The sequence below is a fragment of the Lissotriton vulgaris genome, chromosome 5 (genome assembly GCF_964263255.1).
Source record: "Lissotriton vulgaris chromosome 5, aLisVul1.2, whole genome shotgun sequence".
In the NCBI taxonomy this organism is placed as follows: Eukaryota; Metazoa; Chordata; class Amphibia; order Caudata; family Salamandridae; genus Lissotriton; species Lissotriton vulgaris.
This window is the reverse complement of record NC_141693.1, coordinates 1,558,754,889-1,558,774,204: the sequence shown is the minus strand read 5'-3', so window position 1 is coordinate 1,558,774,204 and position 19,316 is coordinate 1,558,754,889. Positions and strand designations below refer to the sequence as shown.

Sequence of the window (19,316 nt, the reverse complement as noted above, 5' to 3'; positions counted from 1 at the left end):
TGTTATTCATGCAATTTAAATATGAATGCTTTAATGTGATAGTTTAAAAAAAAAAAATGAGCGCTGGATCGAATTGTTGTATTTTGATATTGTGGGATTTTATCCCAGGCGGCGTAGGGGTTTTGAGCCTCAGATCCTGTGCACCAAAGACAAAGTACATTATCCCACTACTAGATCGGTGCAGTCACAGTTGCCTTAATCCCTACAAATTGTTCTAAATTGTCATTACATTACATTACAATACATGCAGAAGCTGTTTCTGATTGTTTGGCATGACACACTTGAGTAATTAGTAAACCCAAAATCATAGATATATTTGTGTATATGAGCCCGCTTATTGCAAGGTATGGCATGTCACGTGACGTTTTATACCCTCCAAAGAGTAAAACTAGGTAGGCCATGCTACTTTTTGAACAGGGAACCTGCAGGGTTGACACCAGTCTCATTTGGGGTGCTTAAGGGTAATTGTCAAAAGATCCAGCCCATGTGTCTGTACAGAGAAGCAAATGTGGAGGTTTTGTTCATTAAAGGTGCACAAAATGTTGGCGATGGTATCAGGGGAGCAATATAGGAGCTGGAGCATTGATATGGAGTGGAGCGAGGCTGAAAACCGTGAGCTTGGCTAAGAAACAGAGCAAAAAGGGAAAAGTAGTATTGCCAGCAATGTTGAGCTGTATATTGATGTGAGATGTTTTCTGTTGTCTTGATTTCATATTGGTCATATTCTTTGACCTTGTGACCTTTACAGGTGCCAAGCTCTCAGATGTTTACAGTCGTGTCATGAATATGGCCAAGAAGCAGAAGCCTGACCTGATGAGTAAGATCACAAAGAACCTTGGGTGAGTGCCCTTTTACATGGGGTTTGCATGAGTTTTATAACATAGCGACCGTTGGATCAATGTAAACCTATGAGGGTATAGGTCAGGTGTTTTTGAAAAAAACGAAACGTTTTTTTAAGTTTCTTTACTCTCATTTGATAAGGCATATCTGCTAGGTGGAATGCAATAGTGTCAGTTTTGCTGTGAATGTCTGCTCTAACTTCTTGTTAGTCTTATTAAATCGCTTCTGTGTGTGCTCTTATGGCGGAGTTCCCTTTAAAATGGTTCTGAAAAATCAGTAACCCAAAAATACACCATTGAATTATAACTGTGGTTTCGCAAATTAACAAATATTTAAAGTATTTCAAGGTAAGTCTGCACATTAGTGTGCCTTTTCAAGGAGCTGGTGAGGCTCACAAATTCGTAGTTGTGGATCACCTGGCAAAGTCATTGAAGGCTGGTGAACTGGTTGGAGGTGTAGGAAGGTGGATACCTGACTATGGTTGCCCCCAACTTTTTGCCTGGTGTTTTACTGGTTTTCCGAATTAGTTGACCTGGGGCCCTGCCAATCAGGACCCCAGGCCTACTGCTCTCTCTCTAAAATGGATTCCATGTACCTTAGGTACATTTCCAATTGGTACTGGGCCACCTTATCAGACCCTGTAACTCAGGGCATAGGCGTACCCAGGGCCTACCAGGGGCTGAAGCATGTATTATGCCACCCCTTGATGGCCATCTAAATCTGACACAACTGGCTGCACGACAGCTGGGGCAAGGTGGTGTAATCACCCCTTGCTTTAGATATAGTATACCTAGGCTGTGGGGTTTTAGGTTTAAACCTATAATAACTGATAAAACCCCACTGAAAGAAAAATAGCCCTCACCGGTGAAAACATATAAACACTGAAAAAACACCTGGACAACCACAAACTAAATGCCATTCAAAGAAAGGAAAAAGAGAGTGAAAGAGTCATTTTTTTTCTTCCTGAAGGGGTCAATACAATGTAACTTTATTATACAAGCTAGCAGAAAGAAAGACTGGCTAACATTATTCTGCTTGAGTTTTGTTCTTTAGGGATGCCACTAAAATATTGTTTTTTCTTCCTTTTACTTTTTCAGTTTTGTGGCCTTTGGTCTAAAGATGCAGGGTTTAGTTTCATGTTTTAGGTCTAGTTTAATTATTTTATAAACCATAGACAATCAGGAAATATCAAACTCATATTTGATATTTTGGCTGCATTTGATTCTTTCACTGATAGGTAAAATGGCTGGTTTTATAAACATCTTTCCTAATATGTGTCATCACATTTACCCACAGAATGGGTAAAAACCCTTAATACTTCAGACCATAGTTTCTAGTGGGTCAGTATTGATAGTAGGTGAATTGACACCACCTCAGGCTTTAAACATTCAATGCAAGTTTATAGTGACAAGTATATATATATATCACCAAGCATCTGGGATAGAGGTGAAAACATAACACCAGACTTTTGGAAAACATGGAACGCAGTGTCACTTGTAATGCTCTGCAAAAAAGGTTCTTTCCAAGTTCAACAAAGATTGGAGTGATATTGTTTGCATTTGCAGTGATGACCTGTCAAAATTGATACCCGAGCTAAAGTGATTCCCTGTAGTAGATCCTTGCCACTTGTTAGATGGTATGCTGAAAGCATCTTTACAATCTTAAGAGTTAATGAGGGATGCTATTGACTTTTTAGTCCATTCTGGTGCACTGTTTTCTTATGCAAGGAACTAAAACGCAAATATTTATCATTTCATGCTTTACGTGGCATCAAAGAAAGGGTCATCCCAACTGTGTCCCTTAGCTGATGGTTCTCAGCCCAATGGGCTATGAATGCTGAAAGGGCCTTTTCACAGAAGTTTACATGGGAAGGAAAAAGCGAGCGCACATGACCCAAAGACTCACTGAAGAAGTATTGTATGGTGTACTACGATAATATTAATTTGCCAAAATCTATCTGGACCTCATATACACTATTAGTACAATGTCTATATACCATGTTCTTTCAGTGCAGAAAGCAATCAATAATAAAAGTAAAACGTTCCATAGACACCAGAAAAACACTGTTTCTGTTTTTAGTGGCGCGAAAATGTGTAACCACTGATAACTGTTTTTTAAGATATTGAAAACACTGAAAAAACCCCACCAGAATTTACCAAAAATAGAAACTGAAAACAGGAAAGCCTAAGTATACCTATATCTAACCCTAAAATGGACACACAGATTCCTATCAGTCACTCCTATGGCAGGCCTTGACAATCCTGAAGGCAGAGTGCTTGGAATCGTGTGAGATGGTGCTCTGGCATGAGCTGAGCCCGTTTGCAGCTTGCGGAACCAAGTCCTAATAGCTGTTACATGATAACGCATACCATATACTCTTAAGTGCATTATAATCCTCCCGGTTAAATGCCAACTCTGGTATCGCTTTATCAAAACATGTCGAGTAAGGTGTCATACGAATTGGAATACTAACCCCTCGCCAATTCTGGCGACGGGGTTAGCATTCCACCCTTCTAGAGGTACACGACATGTATGTAACTGTGAACCCCAGTTAAAGTTAACTCAAGCCTCAGCATCACAAAATGGATGCTGCCACCACAGACACGAGTCTGACCCCCTGCAGCTGGGAGTTCTTCCAGCGAGGGGAGCTTGGACAAAGGGTTTCCTGTCAGGGGCGGTGCTAGCACCATCCCAGACAGGGTTTTGTGTATCCTGGGTAGGCAGGGCTTTACAGGAAGGCGACTGCAAGTGGCACCCCAGTGCTCACTACGCATCTGCCGGCTAGAACCAGTTCCAGGGGCACACCAGCCCTTGGCCTGGGGAAAGTCAGGCATGGGAGAGGGGTGTAACCACCCCCCTTCCTGGTCCCACCCCTAGGGCAGGACCTAGTCACGTACCCACCCCTTTCTTTAGGATAAAGGCAGGAGCGGGGACCCTTCCAAATGAGATCATCTTTGAATCAAGAAACTACTTTCCACGAAAGGAACTCTCGACTCTTCTCAAGATTTCTCCCTTGTGACTAAGGAGTAGTCACCCTGCACCCGCAGGCACCATCAAGAACTCTGCGGTTTGCTGCACGTCCTTCCTCCGGAATCCGACTGACCAGCTCGACGACACCCGGCTTCCCTGGCACCTCTGACCTCTACAGCTAAGCTGAGAACCGTAGGTGCGACGAGACCTCGAGGGACCGGCCATCATCAGAACTGCACGACTTCTTTCCAGCACGACCGCCGAGTGATCCTCTGGTGAGTGCTTTGGGGTCCGAGAAGCCCCGACCCTGAGCAGCTCCAGCACTGAAGACCAGCCCCCCAGCATCCACGAGATCTGCGCAGGGCCCTTCTGCTTTTTGGCTGCTCACCGCGTTGTCTGGCTACTAGCCCGCTGGCTTGTGGCCTTCCCGACGACGCCCGACGACATCACCACTGCTGGTCTGGTTGCTCCAGACTGGCCCTTGCTCCCTTCCAAAAGAGGAGCACCCCGGACCCTCCTGGTCCACTCCAGACGCCATTTTAGGTCCACCGCGTGGCTTGAATTTGCCAAGACTTGTTGCCCCAATCCTGGGTCCAGCGACGTCGACAGCATCAACCATCGTGGGACAGCTCGCACCTCCATCCTGGTCGCCGACAACGCCTCCTGGTCCGTGAGACTGCAGAGCCCAGCGTCGCCCACTCACCTGGTCGAGGTGACTACCATCCGGTGCCATCCTGGTGCCCATCTGATCACTGGCTAGTGATTAAGAACTTGGTCCCCTCTGCTTTCAGGTGTCATCCATCTTCGATCCAGGCTTGGATCACTTCGAACAATCTTCACTGGTCGCCTGCCAGCAACTTTCTTCAGGCTCCTGGTTCGTCAACGAGGATTCCCGACGTCTTTTCAGACCTATGCAGCCGCAGCCCCTGGGCTAGGTAACTTCGGCATTTCGGTGCCCCAGCATAGCCTCACTATCCAAGGGTCCAGATCCACTGTCGTTTTCGACCTACCTTATCGGGTTCGCCCGAGAACACTAACTTTGCTTTTACTAACTCCCATAGACTTTATCCCGCGTGAGAGTGCACACTCTGCACCCGGGGTCCCCTAGGCCTCCTACTAGTAATCTGAAGGTTCAGCAACGTAGTCCTAGCGATTCCAAAGCCTATTAGTCCAGTACTTACCTGCTAGTAATTTCGCATTCCACTTCCATAGTATATGGTTTTCCGTGCCCCTCGGGCATTTGTGTAAATTGTGCAACTTAAAGTATTTTCGTAAGAGTTTTGTTGTGTGCTTAGTACCCTGTCCTCATAAAGAGTACAGGGCTGTTGTGATCTAAATAAATACACTGCTTATTTTCATAACACTTGTGTGGTGTCCTTTCACTTGGTGTTCAAGGGGTATATGTGATGGTATAACAGCTGGCTTAACACGCCTTCTAGAGTTTAGCCCGAAGACTGCTCGTATCCATGCTACTAGGATAGCTGGTCTATAAGGTTGACTTACAACCAATCATCAATAAGGGTTGTTTGGACTGATGCAAAGTGCTCACTAGAATAGTGAACACTATATATCAGGCCAACTTCTCACAGGAGGCATAAGTTGTACTAAGTTGTTAGATTCTGAGGTCAACAGGGTTACCCTACTTCGGAGCCAATAATTCAGAACTGGCCAGTCATTGTCAGAATGTTCTGTTGATAGAAACATTTGTGGGACCATGACAACCAACAGACTGAACAGTTAAGACTGGCAACTGTTTTTTTTTGGGTCCCTGGCCAATCATGATTTAAACATGTATATCTGGGCACTGTAACCAAGGAAGACCTCTAAGGGCTACAGCACTTATTGTGCCACCCTTAGAGGCCCTGTACCTTTACACCAACACACTGCCTTTGCAGGCTGCGTGTTTTCTTGCAGGAAAGTGAAGAGTCGACATGACATACAACCCTGTGTGCCATGCCTACAACCCATTGCCCTGGCATAGATCAGTCACCCCTCTGCCTGGGTGCACTATATCAGTGGTGAGGGTACAGGTGCATGAGCCCTGTGCCCTCTAAGTGCCTACGTCCATTCTTAGACACTCTAAGTGCAGTGCTGCCCTTAAGAGTTTGTGGTACTGGGAGTTTGTCATTAATAACTTCACAGCTCCATAATGGCTACACTGAATGTAAGAAAGTGGCTCTATATGTACTGGACCAGAATAAGGTACAGTGTGTATAGATTCCACAAACCCCAGAGGTATAACGGAGTTTAAAGTCAGGACTGACCTTACTCTCAAAAGTGGTAGCTTGGTCGAGCAGTAAGGCAGTACCAGAGGACAGAGTAAAGCATCTGTTGTACATCCTCAGTCAGCAAAAGGTTTCACACACTCAAGGACCGAACTCCAGGCCAGTTGTTTTTAAATCAAAAGATCTAGTTTTATTTTTAGAACCAACAGATATAAAAATATACTTTTCTCGATAGGCGTACTCATGTAATTACCTTGCAAAGAGGCAATAAACTTTGTGAACACATTAGATACAGGGGTTGCAGTGGGCAACACAATTCTAAACACACTACAGCATTGAGCTCAATAGGTTTTCATCATATATGTACAGTTGATTACTTTGTAGATTACTTTGGTAGTTCCAGGACGGGATCCTAGGTTCAGTCCTGGGGTCTAAGCTGAAACCAATTTAGGAAAATCGTTTGTTACAGTAGTGGTTTTTCAGTAATAAAAAGCTGTTTTAAAAGTTCACACTTAGAAACTTTTCAATGAAAACCTGGCAATGTTATCCAATGGGAGAAAATTCAGGTTACAGGTAAAGTATGATCTTGTTACTTTTGTAAAACAGTACTAGGTTCCCAGGTTCAGCACTGGGGTCTCAACTTAAAACAGGTGAGTAATTGCGTTTCAGTATTTTGTATGATTTTTAAAGAATATTTCAAGTTTTCAAAAGTAGACTCTTAAAAGAAATTTCATAGAAAAGCAGACAAAGGATTCCTATGGAGAAAATACAGATTACTAGTAAACCCGGTAAGGATTACTTTTGCGGTTCAGTACTGGGCTATAAGGTACAGTAGTGGCTTCTCCCCTGATCACAGGTGAGTACTTCAGAATTCGGGTGATTTTATATGAATATTTTTAGTTTCCAAAACTGCACACCTAGAAAATGTTTCGAGTCAAACCAGTCAATGTTATCCAATGGCAGGTAAGTGAGTTATTGGTTTCCAGGTGAGTACTTGGCTGGAGAAGTTAGAGTTCTGGGCATAGACTCAGGGGTCCCCCAGGGTCAGGTAAGTACAGTTGGTTCACCCCCAGTGGCACATGGGCGGCCGGGTGCAGAGGTAGTTAGGCCCAATGTTATCCAATGAGGGAAAGGGGGCCTCCGGTTGGTGGCAGCGGCTGTTTGAGCTGGGCTCCTGGTCACTTGCTCAGGGCAATTGGGGAAGTAGGATAGGGTACAGGTTGCGCTGCCAGGGGCACTCTGGCGGCTGGGTGCAGGGTGCTTTTGAGTCGTCAGGCGCTCAAATGTTATTCAATGAGGAACTTGAAAAGGGAACAAAGGCTGCAGGATTGGGGACGAAGGATCTTCTGGAGCGACCAACACTTCGAGGGGTAAGTTGGGATCTTGGAGGATAGGTAGGCACCCAGGAGTTGGGCACAGGGGGCAGTGGGGCGCCGGGTGCAGGGGTGTCTTTTGCGGTCGGGAAATCTTACCCCCTGCTGGTTGGGGTCGAAGGGGTCCTCTGTCCTGAGGCTGCAGGCGTCGTCTGGGTCGTTGAGGAGTGTCTTTGGGCACTGGACTTCGGGGTAGGGGGACGTCCTCATGGTCCTGGATCACTCGGGCATGGGCTGGGCTGGGCTCTGCGGGTGCAGAGTGGGTTGGTCTGGAGCTTCCTGGCTGGCACCAGGGGGTTGTTGCAGCAGAGCCTCTGCTGATGGGAGTCCCAGGATTTAAGAGGGTCAAGGCAGGCAGGTCCTCTGGGTGTCCCAAGGTTGCTGTCCGCAGGAGTCGCCGGGATTAGGCAGGAGCAGGTTCCAGGGTCGACAGGCCGGTAGGTCTGGGGCCAAGTCACTTGTTGTCGTCCTGTCCGCAGCTGCACGGCGGGTCTTCTTGATCTTCTTTCTTCTTTTCGGGGATCTGAGGAAGGTTGTAAAGACAACTCCCAGCACCATATACTCTTAATGGCAAACCAGTCAATGTTATCCAATGGCAGGTAAGTGAGTTATTGGTTTCCAGGTGAGTACTTGGCTGGAGAAGTTGGAGTTCTAACTTACACTGCCTAAGAATTTGCTCACACTGTAGGGGTACAGGGCTCATGCACCTGTACCCTCCCCACTGGTATAGTGCACCCAGCTAAAGGGGTGGCTGATCTATGACAGGGCAGTGGTTGTAGGCATGGCACACGGGTATGTGTGCCGTGTCGACTCCTCACCTTGTTCTGCACCAAAACACGCAGTCTGCGCGGGTGTGTGTGTGTGTGTGTGTGTGTGTGTGTGTGTGTGTGTGTGTGTGTGTGTGTGTGTGTGTGTGTGTGTGTGTGTGTGTGTATATATATATATATATATATATATATATATATATATATATATATATATATATATATATATATATAGGTAAAGGGCTGCAGACCTTAGAGGCCTTCACTGGCCATAGTGCCCTTGGGACCTGGGGTACCAGTTACAATGGGTTGGCCTATGGCCAGAGAGTGCCAATTGGTTTTTGTTTTCAATGCAGTTTTAGGGAAAGAACGTAGACCCTGGGTAACTTTTTGGCAGGAGGCCAGGGCACACTAGGTCAAAGTACATTAGCAGTTTAGCAAAAAGTGGTAGCAACCATGCAAAAAGAGGGCACTTTCGTACAGCACCCCTGCACTCAAAGCCCCTGGGCCTTGGTTAGCTTAACAGACGGTGGCCCTACGACACCCTATATCTCTGCTTACCTCTGTTGTCCTTGATCTCCCTCTTGCAGCTTCCTGTGCTACGCCTGCAGCCTGTTTGTCAAAAAAAGAAACTCCATTGTAAAGCATTGGGCGCTCAACGCTGATTGTGCAACCTGCACCGGGCAGTCCCTGTGTCACTGGTGTATGTTTTCTGTGCAGCTTCCCCGCGTGCTGGTCCCAACCCCCAAGGCTTGGCCCCTGCAACCAGATCCACTTACCTGCAAGCAGTGTGGCTCCAAGCACCTCCAGAATCTTTCGAAACGCATTGGGCCGAACTCCAATCTTGAACCATGCATGCGGCTGCCCCAGTGCAGCGCAATTGGACTGAGCGCTTTACACGCATGCACGCCTACATAGTTCTGAACAATGTCAATTTTTGGGTGAAACTTTGGAGTAAAGAACGAGTACACAGGTGTGCATCTTTCAACTTTACATTGTTTTACACGGGTATGTGTGCCATGTGGACTCTTCACTTGGTTCTGCACCAAAACACGCAGCCTGCAAAGGCAGTGTGTGTGTGTGTGTGTGTGTGTAGGTACAGGGCTTCCAACGGTGGCACAATAAGTGCTGCAGCCCCTAGAGGCTTCTCTGGTCATAATTCCCTGGGTACATGTGGTACCGCTTACCAGGGGCTGACCTGTGGCCAGAGAGTGCCAATTGGGTTTTGTTTTCAATGCAGTTTTAGGGAAAGCACATAGCACCACCGGTACCGGTTTGGCAGGAGCCCAGAGCACACTCAAAGTACATCAGCAAAAAGTGGGGGCAACAATGCAAAAAGAAGGCACTTACACCTGTGATATGAAATCCAAACACTATTTGCCAGAGTAGAAACAACGTTCAGTCATGCCTGTGTGAATCTATAAGTAGCTCCTGCTGAGTAATAGGAATGCCACAGGAAACGTACTGCTCAGCACCTTATATTGTTCCTGTGTGTTTGTGAGCAAACAGATTATTTTCTGCGGATGCTGACCTCTGTGTCTGGGATGAGTATGCACTGTTGGTTGGAGTAGGTCGTCGGTATGGTTATTAGAAGCCATAAAGCTGCTCTCCTGGCTGTTCTCCAAATCCCTTTTAACTGGGTGGTCCTTCACTTCATGAACAAGTTACAAAGGATGACACATTTGGAGAATGAAAATATTTATAATCCTTTTTGTTTTTCTCTGCCATTGCTACATTGTCGAGATTGTATACTTAATTACCGGTTTCACAAGTTCTAGGGTGGTCTTGATGTAAAAAGGTTTCTCACTATATCTATGTCGATGCCTTCACAGGTTTGCTATGGGTATTGAGTTCCGGGAAGGATCCTTAGTTATAAACAGCAAGAATAATTTACAGCTAAAGAAGGGTAAGTACAGTGACTCATTCACCACCCGTTCCTATCCCCAAATTTTGTGCTCCCTTTGATCATAGTCTTTGCTCATCCGGTCACCCAGTATTTCGTTCTTCTTTGGTGTATTGTATTGTATTAATATTTATACAGCGCAGCTGTCACCCTATGGGTATCCTGGCGCCAGAAGGAATATTCAGATGGAAAAGAACAATACAGCGGAGTTTGTGTCAGATGGAGTGACACGTTTGATGAGCCTGGGGTCGAACTTTAGGTTTTGGATAAGAGCCATGTCTTTAGACTCTTTCTAAATTCCAGCAGGTTGTCGATCAGTCTAATCTTTTGAGGCAGCTCGTTCCACAGCCTTGATGCTGAGGTGCAGAAAGCTCTACCACCTAGGTGTGTCTGTTTCCTAGCTTCACTTAAGTTGTGGTGCCTTGGGCCGGTCATTTAACTGTTTAAAACACAGTGATTGTGATCAATGCGTAGCTCTGTGCCCTTCACAAGATTATATCCAACACTTGTATATCACAACTGTTGGAATGTGGGTCCTGAAAATGAAGTTGTTGCTTACAATAGTGAGATGACGGGATTTACCAGCTATATAAGTAGAAGAGACAAAGGTTTACTTACAGAGCATGATCGGCGCAGATGTTGTATGCGAGGTAGTTCTTAGGCTTGCATCACATGTAGTTGATTTGTTGAGCATGTATTTATTATTTTAAAATTTCTTATTACAAATTCTGTAACTTGTTGCATTCTTGTTTCCAATGACTGATTCGAAGTCTAATAATAATTTGAAGTGATTAACAGGGTATTGGCCAACTATATACTTCGCTAAATGGTTGAGGAACAAATGTTTGTATGGTTGTGACTGCTTTTGTGAGAAGATTTTTAAAATGTAGGAAATGTTTAAATGGTCTGTTAACCAAAGTCGATACAAGTGCACTGGTGCGTCCAAAAATGAATAATTAATTTGAGCTGCTTATGTGAAAAATAAAGTCAAATATACAGGGAATACTATCTTTCCATGGTTGGCATTAAGTGGGAATAAGTTCTCCTGGACACTTCTGAATCCAGTTTGGTAATAAAGATCCGTAAGCCAACAGAATGTAACTCAAAAGTGTTTTTTTTTAGTTGCTGTGGTAGACTCCTAATTGAGCTTCATATATACCTGTGGCTTCTGTCCTTAGGCAGTGCTAGTAAAGAAGTTGGTTTTGTTGAAGGTTGTTCCTGGCGCTAACCAATCAGTTTGCCGTGAGATCTATTTTTTCTCCTTTCTTTACTTCCTTCTTTCTTTTTTCCTTCTTTCCCTTTCCTTCTTTATTTCCCTTTCCTTCGTCTTTATTTAACTTTCCTTCATTTCCCTTTCCTTTCCCTTTCCTTCCTTACTTGTTCCTTTCCTTCTTAGTCCCTTTCGTCTATCCCTTTCTTCCTCTCTCCCTTTCTTCCTCTCTCCCTTTCTTCCTCTCTCCCTTTCTTTTAAATTTATATATAATATAATAGTAATATAGTGTAATATAATGAAATAAAAGTACCTAAAGAAAGGAGAAAACGTTGTGGACTCCCTCTGTGCTGTATTTATATTTATATATATATATATATATATATATATATATATATATATATATATATATATATATATATATATATATATATATATATATATATATATCCGTATCCATATCCAAACTTTGATCCACAGTTCTGAGGAAAGAGGCGCCACACCAAATCTAAGTTAGATACTTTATTCGCCAAAAACCCGTTTCAGCCGGAAACCGCCTTTGTCACTGACTAACCCAAGCCCAGAAAAGCTGTTTCCAGCTGAAACGCGTTGTTGGCAAATAAAGTATTTGACTTGGATTTGGTGTGCCACAGAACTGTGGATCGAAATATTAATGTCTTGTGGCTAACTGCCATCACGGCTGGCACCAACACTTAAAGGCAGGCGAACTGCGTCTGTGGCAGACTTTGGTGAATGTGTGTGTGTGTGTGTGTATATGTGTGTGTATATATATATATATATACACTGGCTTGCTGCATAGTCCACAAAGTCTGTAGCTTCTTAATTCGGCTTTCTCCGGTGCAGGGATGTTCTTACAAGCCCTGTTCTCTCTTTAAATATTTATTCTAGTGCTTCTTCAGCTCATTGAATCACCTTATTCTTCCATTCTAAAACTCATACAGTTCGTTTGAATAACAATGCACTTCTGGGTCCCCAGGAATGGTTTTCAGCATCAATCTGGGTCTGTCCGATCTGACCAACAAGGAGGGGAAAAAACCAGAGGAGAAGACCTACTCATTATTCCTTGGTGACACTGTGCTTGTCAACGAGGTATGTACGGAATATTTGTGTATTCAATAACAAGTACATTTGAGGAGTAAAATGCTAAATATACAAACATTTTAATTAACAAAACTGTAGGCAGGCAAGATTCCCATTAGTGTTTTCCCTTAGACCGTTGCACGATATGTCAGGTTTTGTTGAACAAGCATTCATCCGGTGTTTTGGAAAGTTGATCTAAAATGGGCAGGCGGAGGATAGGCCTAAGAAGAAAATATTACTGCAGGACAGTGCAGACGGGGAGTGGCTATGGCAGAGCCTTGTGCAGATGTGTAGGAGGGTGCAGAGCGAGAGGAAGCAAGGTGTGGCAGAAGACGGGTGACAAGTTTTAAGCTGAGAGGAGATGCAAGAAGTTGGTGGCACTGACAGTTTTCACTAGTGATCACTCATCCTACTAGAGCATTTTGGTCCATCTTCCTTCCAACCCATGCTGACAAATTAGGTAAGTTGCCAAAAGCACACTTGAAAGATAGACTGTGTATTCTTAGTGCCTGTGTTTGATGAGGAGGACCGCTCGGAGATGAAATAAGCCATGCACAGCCACACTTACAGCCATACATTCATGAAGTGTGCCCAGGGCATCTTGGCCTCAGCCTGCCTGCCTATATCTGTATACATCTTATTGTAGTGCATGAGCAAACCCACTTATTTGATATCGGATACCAAGCAACCATATGAGTACAGCTTAATCTCTATTCTTTTGGTGCACAGTGTAGTTAACATCCCATTGCCTTTATGGGCTTACACTAGCTACTTTTAATAGACTGCGACAATACTGAGCCTGGAATGAGAATTTGTCAATGTTCTCGAACAGTAAAATGGGCCTGAGATTCCTTTAAAAATGCGGGCTGGACTCTCCTTCTTTCTCCATTGTTGATCTTTCATTGGCTCACTTGCTTCAACTAGTCCCCTCATTATGCTGTGAATATTTAGTAGAAATGTAAATCGGCATTGGCAGAATATAAACATTCGGCCTAGTATCTCATACAGTTGTATCCACTTTGTTTAAATTGGATTACAGCAAATGAGTATGTGACAGTTTGTGTTGGGTAAAACAGAGGAGCGTGAACATGACACAAAGTGATCTGAGTGTCCTTACTGAACTCTCCTCTTGATATCAAAACTTACTTTTGTAGCAGTTATTCTACTGCATCTAAAACGCATTACTCTTGTGGATACATGAGGACATTTTCTTTTGCGTTTACACTCTGAAGATTTTAGCTTGGCATTCCTAGTTGAATGCCTTGAACAGCTGATCCATTTAGCATGTCTCCGATGTATCACAGATATTCTGATTTCCCATACTGCATTATGGTGAAATTTGGATTTTCAATTAATAAGAATCGGATGAGTCCTGTATTTTGGAGATATGAACAGCTGAGATCAGAAAGTAAAGCGTTGACTTATTTTACTATACATTGCAGGCCATTTCTCGTAGGTGTAAAATACTGGAGTAGATGAGATTACCATTTGTATTACGTGAAAGAAATCTCTTCTGTATATAGTTATTGTAGTTCTCAATTTTAATCCAATTTAGAGCCAGATAATGGCACCTGGTCGCAAGAATTAATAAAAGTTTCGTACACGAGTGGCTAGTGCAGAAGATCGAATCCGGCAATGCGGATTTCATTTATGTACAAGACCTTTACTTTTGCAGGATACCGTGGGCAGCTTTTTTATGCTTGAATCAGGTTTATTATTTTTCTGATGTAGTCAAATGCGTTTCATCAGCACATTGCTGTTCTAGATGCATCTAGTGCAGATCATACACAGATGTTTTATAACTGTCTGATATTAGTTCTTTGTCCACGATACATTACTTTCTAAGCTTTGTGTTGAATGATGTATGTTGGAAAGTGGATTTCTGTTGCAGTACCCCCCACTTTTTGGCTGGTTTCTGATACAACTTTGACTGTAGGGTACTGGGTCCCCGTTAAGCAAATTCTCAGTACCAGTGTTCTTCCCCTAAAACTGGTCCACCACTGGCTCGCATATATGTCCCTAGTAAAAGATGCCCCTGGTTCCAGGGGCCTTTAGGCTAAAAAGGGTCCCTGAGGGCTGCAGCACGAATTGTACCGCCCTAGGGGGATCCCTCCCCAAGGCCATGCCGTGGCAGTTTGCATGCCTTGGTGCATAGAAAAACAGTAGACATGGCACACTACTTGTATGCATGCCATGTCCAGCAGCACTGCCTAAGATATAGGTAAGTCACCTTTCTAGCAGGCCTTTCAAGCCCTAAGGCATGGTGCAGTATATCTCTGGTGTGGGCATATCTGCATGAGCAGATATGCACCTACAATGTTTAAGGCTATCCTTAATATTGTACATGCCAGTGAGGCCACAGAGAGTACATGGGAATGAAAACGTACAACTAGAGTTCCCCTGCACCATGATGACTTCACTGAATCTAGGAGTGTTTGGTACCTAACAGCTCCTCTTAATAAACCCATATTGATACAAGTGTGGTATTTATTAAACTATGTACCTAGAGGGCACCTCAGAGGTGCCCCATGAAAACCTACTAACGCTGGTGTGGTCTCCGACTGGCTTTAGGCTGCCTTTCACCACCCAACATGTTTCTGGACCCCTGGATCGAGAGCCCATGCTCTCTGAACCCAGAAATAAAATATATCCGGATGAGCACAGAGCTTGAGGGGGGAAGTTTCAAAGGCCTTGCCGGGTTTGTAATACGACCCCAGCCTCTGCTGCGAGCACATGGCAGCCCCCGGTTCAGAGAGCCGGCAGGAAGACTTAGTGCGAAATAGTATGCTCCCCTTCGCCAACCCCAATCCTCAGATGCTGGAGGTGAAGTGAAGCACGTTTTTCAGTGCCCACCATCTTGAAGTTGGTGGTACTTATCCAATTAAGTCTAGCGCTAGGCCCTCTACCGCAAGCTGGTGGCATAATAGAGGGTGTAGACACCCCAGGTAAGGACCCTGTTGGTCCCTACCAGTTCCTCCCATGTAACACCCCTAAATCAAGTATTTAGGTGTACCCCCAACCCTGAAATAAAATTCCTAATGACCTGAAGAGAAACGGACACTAAAGCGTTGCACCAGCAGAGAAGACAGCAGAAGCCAACTGACTTTGCCCCAGCCCTACTGGTATGCAGCTCTCGATGATCCTTCACCGAAAGGTCGCTGGGCAGCAATCCTGTCGCTCGGCGACCTCCAAAGCTCTGGGAGGACTGCCTCCCTTCAATAAAGATCAAGATCTCCCAAGAACAGCGGACCAGTTGAAGAAAGAACCAACTTTAAAAGAAAGATCTTCCCTGAGGAACCCCAAAACTGCCTCCGAACCCACCTCTGCACCAAACGCCCACAGCTCGAGTTCAAGTGGCCCATCAGTCCTGCGAATATTCTCCAGTGGCTCTGATCCAGTGTCCACAATGGGCTGACCACTGCTGGACTCCACCTTGACGCCTCAATCCGAAGACTCCCCCTGACACGACCTGCCCGGTAAGCTATTCCCTACACTGAAGGACACCCCTGCACCCAAAGCCCCTGGGGAGCTTGACCATGGGGGTCCCTACGTCGCCTTGCATCAGTACTTACCTGGCCAGCTGTTTTTTTTCGTCCGGCCTCCTGGCTGCGCCTGCAGCCTTTCTTCAAACTGTGTACTTACTCTCAAGATTGCACTTATGTTTCTCTCATAGTAACATTGCTGAACTGAAAAATTCCACTAAATGTCCACTTTTTAAAGTGGGCTAAAGTGAAAAGCATTTTTGTAGAAAAACGTCCCTGCCTTTTAACGTACATCTTGGTCTTAAAATAAATCTTGAAAGAAACTTTTTTATAAAATTGGTGTTTATCCCCATTTTGAGTCGTATCATTTTATTAAACGCTGTGTGTATGACAATGGTCTTGTACTGTGTTAGGCCTAAGTCTGCTTGACCACACTACCACAAATAAAGCACTTTAGGTTTACATTGAGCCCTTTACACCTCTTGGGAAATCTCTGGACTCTTTGCACTATATAACCACTTGGTGGTATATCTCATAAAGAGCCAGCTTCCTACAATGTATACCTCAGTATCCTTACCTAAATTTGTTTTGTATGAGTAACAATTCTGTTAATTCTAGTGTTTTTGTATATGGCCATAGCAATAGCAAGATTATATTAATCACGAAAAATAGTGATGAGCAAGCGTTTCGAAAACGACTAAAGCTTTACTGCTCAAAAAATGAATAAGAAAATGGGTAGGTGTTCTAAATAATAGAATTAATATGAAAATGCAATCATGAAAGTAATTATTCTGCTAAGCCTAGGTCTTAAAACACAGGCATCATGCCCGAAACAAATGTTCGAGGCATAAGAGCTCTAGATCATATGCTATGCATAGATCGTCATCTAGTGTTGGGTCCAGATGTTTACACTTTGTTTTTCTTTGAAAAAGTTTCTCAAGTCACTAGGTAGGCGACTCCTCCTTTCGGTGATAGTGCCATGGGCATCGACTCCATTGATAGACATGTTTTTTTTTCACCATCAGGTTTAAGTGTTTATTTCATTTTTAATTGTTTTCTATAGCGCGGACCAGACCCAGGGAAGGGTATCTGAGCGCTTTACAATGGAAGCACAGTACGAAGAAAACAAGCAAAATATAGAATACATAAGATCAGCAAATTTTTTACAAACTTTCGAGGGTCACAGGCGTGAGAGTATTTCTGAGCAACCGGTCATAAGCAGCGAGGGTGTCCTTGAAGGGATAGAAGAGGCAGGTTTAAGGGTGTAGACTAGGAACGGTCTTTGTGATAGTTTACGGGAGTAATTTGCACATAAGGAATGCTCTGTCAGGTTTTTTTCTTGTTGAAACGTTAGGGTTTCAGGAGTAAATGTAAAATGTAGTATACATGTGAAGCGCACAGCTGCCCCATCTCAGGGTGTCCCGGCGCTGTATAACGCTGGTGAACCCTTCCTGGCTCTCCCTATGAGATTCCCCTCATGGGCACCCCCAAGGTGAAGCCAGGCATCCCAGTGTTGTTGGGGCCGTTGTGGAGATTAAGCAAGCTATTGCCCAGAGTTGCAGCGTGGGACCCATGATCCCGGGCCTGATCTGCTTCAGGGTCTGCTGCTTCTAACCAGTGAGCCACACATCCACGCTTCTAGAATGTCTGATCCCTCCAGATAAGATGAGTTTTTGGGATAGTTAGCGGGGAGTATTGCGGTGAAGCGCTTTGTGAGTGATGCATTCAATTTTTAGGTGGATTCGACCGTCTTAAGGTAGCCAGTTAAGTACTTTCAGGTTTGACTATATGTGGTCAAATTTCCTAGATCCTGTTAGTAGACTTGCTGTGGCGTTGAGACAGGCTTTTTAATGGGCTGTTGAGATTTTGGGAAGCCCCGCGAGAGTGGCGCATCCGTACTCAAGCCTTGAGATGACTAAGGACTTAACTGCAGTTTTGAGGTCCGGGTTCTCGATGAAGGGTTTCATTTTCCTAAGATAGCTGAGGTGAAAGCGTAGTTTTTTAGCTAACAGGTTGATGTGGGTTTACATGTTAAGGTTCTTAGCTAGTGTAATTCCAAGTGATTTGGTGAAATCCACCAGAGTTGGCGTCCAGTTCAGTGATCAACTTGGTCCATTCCTTTGTCTCCTTGGAGTTATTAGGGGGGGGAGATAAGAAGAAATTCTGTTTTTGCGAGTTTAGCTTGTCGAAGGTGGCTGTTAGCCAGTGGACGGTATTTTCGAGTGCCAAGTTCATCGTCTTTGTCTTCAATGGAGGAGATCTTGATGTAAAGTTGTCATCCCCGTCTATGTGGTAGGCTATGTTCACCTGCTGCAGTAGTTTGACATAGGTTGAATAGGGTGGGGGATAGGGTAGAGCCATGTGGTACTCCTAGAGCGTTCGGTGAGGAAGTGGAAATATTTTTGTTCACCATGAACGAATGAGTTCTGTTTTCCAGAAAGGATTTTAACCATTGAAGGACTGTTCCAGATAAACCCATCCTATTTTCTAGTCTTAGAATTTTGTTGTGATTACACGTGTCGAAGGCTGAGGAGAGGTCGAGAAAGGACTAGTAGACGGGTTTTGTTGTGGTCCAGAGCAAGGAGGGCGTCGTCCACTATATGCAGAATGGCTAACTTTGTTCTATGGCCTGGTCTGACCACAGATTGGTGGATGTTCAGGAGGTTGAAGTCAATGATGTGTTGGTTCAGTTGTTGTTGAACACATCTTTCCAGGATGTTGGCTAGCATGGGAATGTTGGTTATGGGTCAGAAATTGTTTGGGTCGGAGGGGTTTGCTGTTGGTTTGTTTAGTATAGGGGTGACTTTGCCTGTTTTTTGGCAGTCTGGTATGTGCCCTTATGCCTGCGTGGCGTTGATGGTTTTGGTCCAGAGAGGGGAGCTGACTTGGTAGATGTGGGGAAGGCCATTTGAGGGGACAGAGTCATTGAAGTAGTTGTTAGGTTTAGTGGTTGCTAAAGTTTTGGAGATGTGATTAGGATCGTAAAGTTTGAAAGTGAACCAGTGAGTTATTTTTTGGCAAAAGTAACTCTGGTTGTTCTGGGTTTTCAGCTTGAAGGTTCTTTGAGGTGGTTTAGTTAGTTACTGTTGTGTTAAGTTTGAGTTGGAAGGAGTTTGTTTTTGCTGTGAAGAGTGAAGAAAATTCTTTGTTGCCAAGCTGTGATTTCGAGGTCAGGAGAGCGGATTTATTATTATTATTGGGACATTTGTTAAGCGCTGCGATTACGCACACCGGCGTGTCCGCGCGCTGAAAGTGGAGGTAGGCAGATAACAGTGAGCACACAAGCTACAGGGGCCCTATTTACTATAAAGATAAGTTTTTAGTTTCGCCCGGAATCTCGCCTCATCTGGCTCCAGGCGCAGGTTCGTGGGCAGTTTGTTCCAATTGGTTGCTGCCAGGTGTCTAAACGACCTGCCTCCCATGCGGGCCTTCTTAATTCTGGGAGTCC

At 44.5% G+C, this 19,316-nt stretch overlaps 1 protein-coding gene across 1 annotated transcript in view; it reads left to right on the top strand.

The window, feature by feature from the left end:
• Positions 1-19,316, top strand: part of SUPT16H (SPT16 homolog, facilitates chromatin remodeling subunit) — a 270,497-nt gene that overhangs the window by 67,372 nt on the left and 183,809 nt on the right. Inside the window, exons 8-10 of the mRNA XM_086923629.1 lie at positions 749-839; positions 10,005-10,078; positions 12,283-12,395. Of these exons, the coding sequence (XP_086779755.1) occupies positions 749-839; positions 10,005-10,078; positions 12,283-12,395 (278 nt within the window). The remainder of the gene's footprint in view (positions 1-748; positions 840-10,004; positions 10,079-12,282; positions 12,396-19,316) is intronic.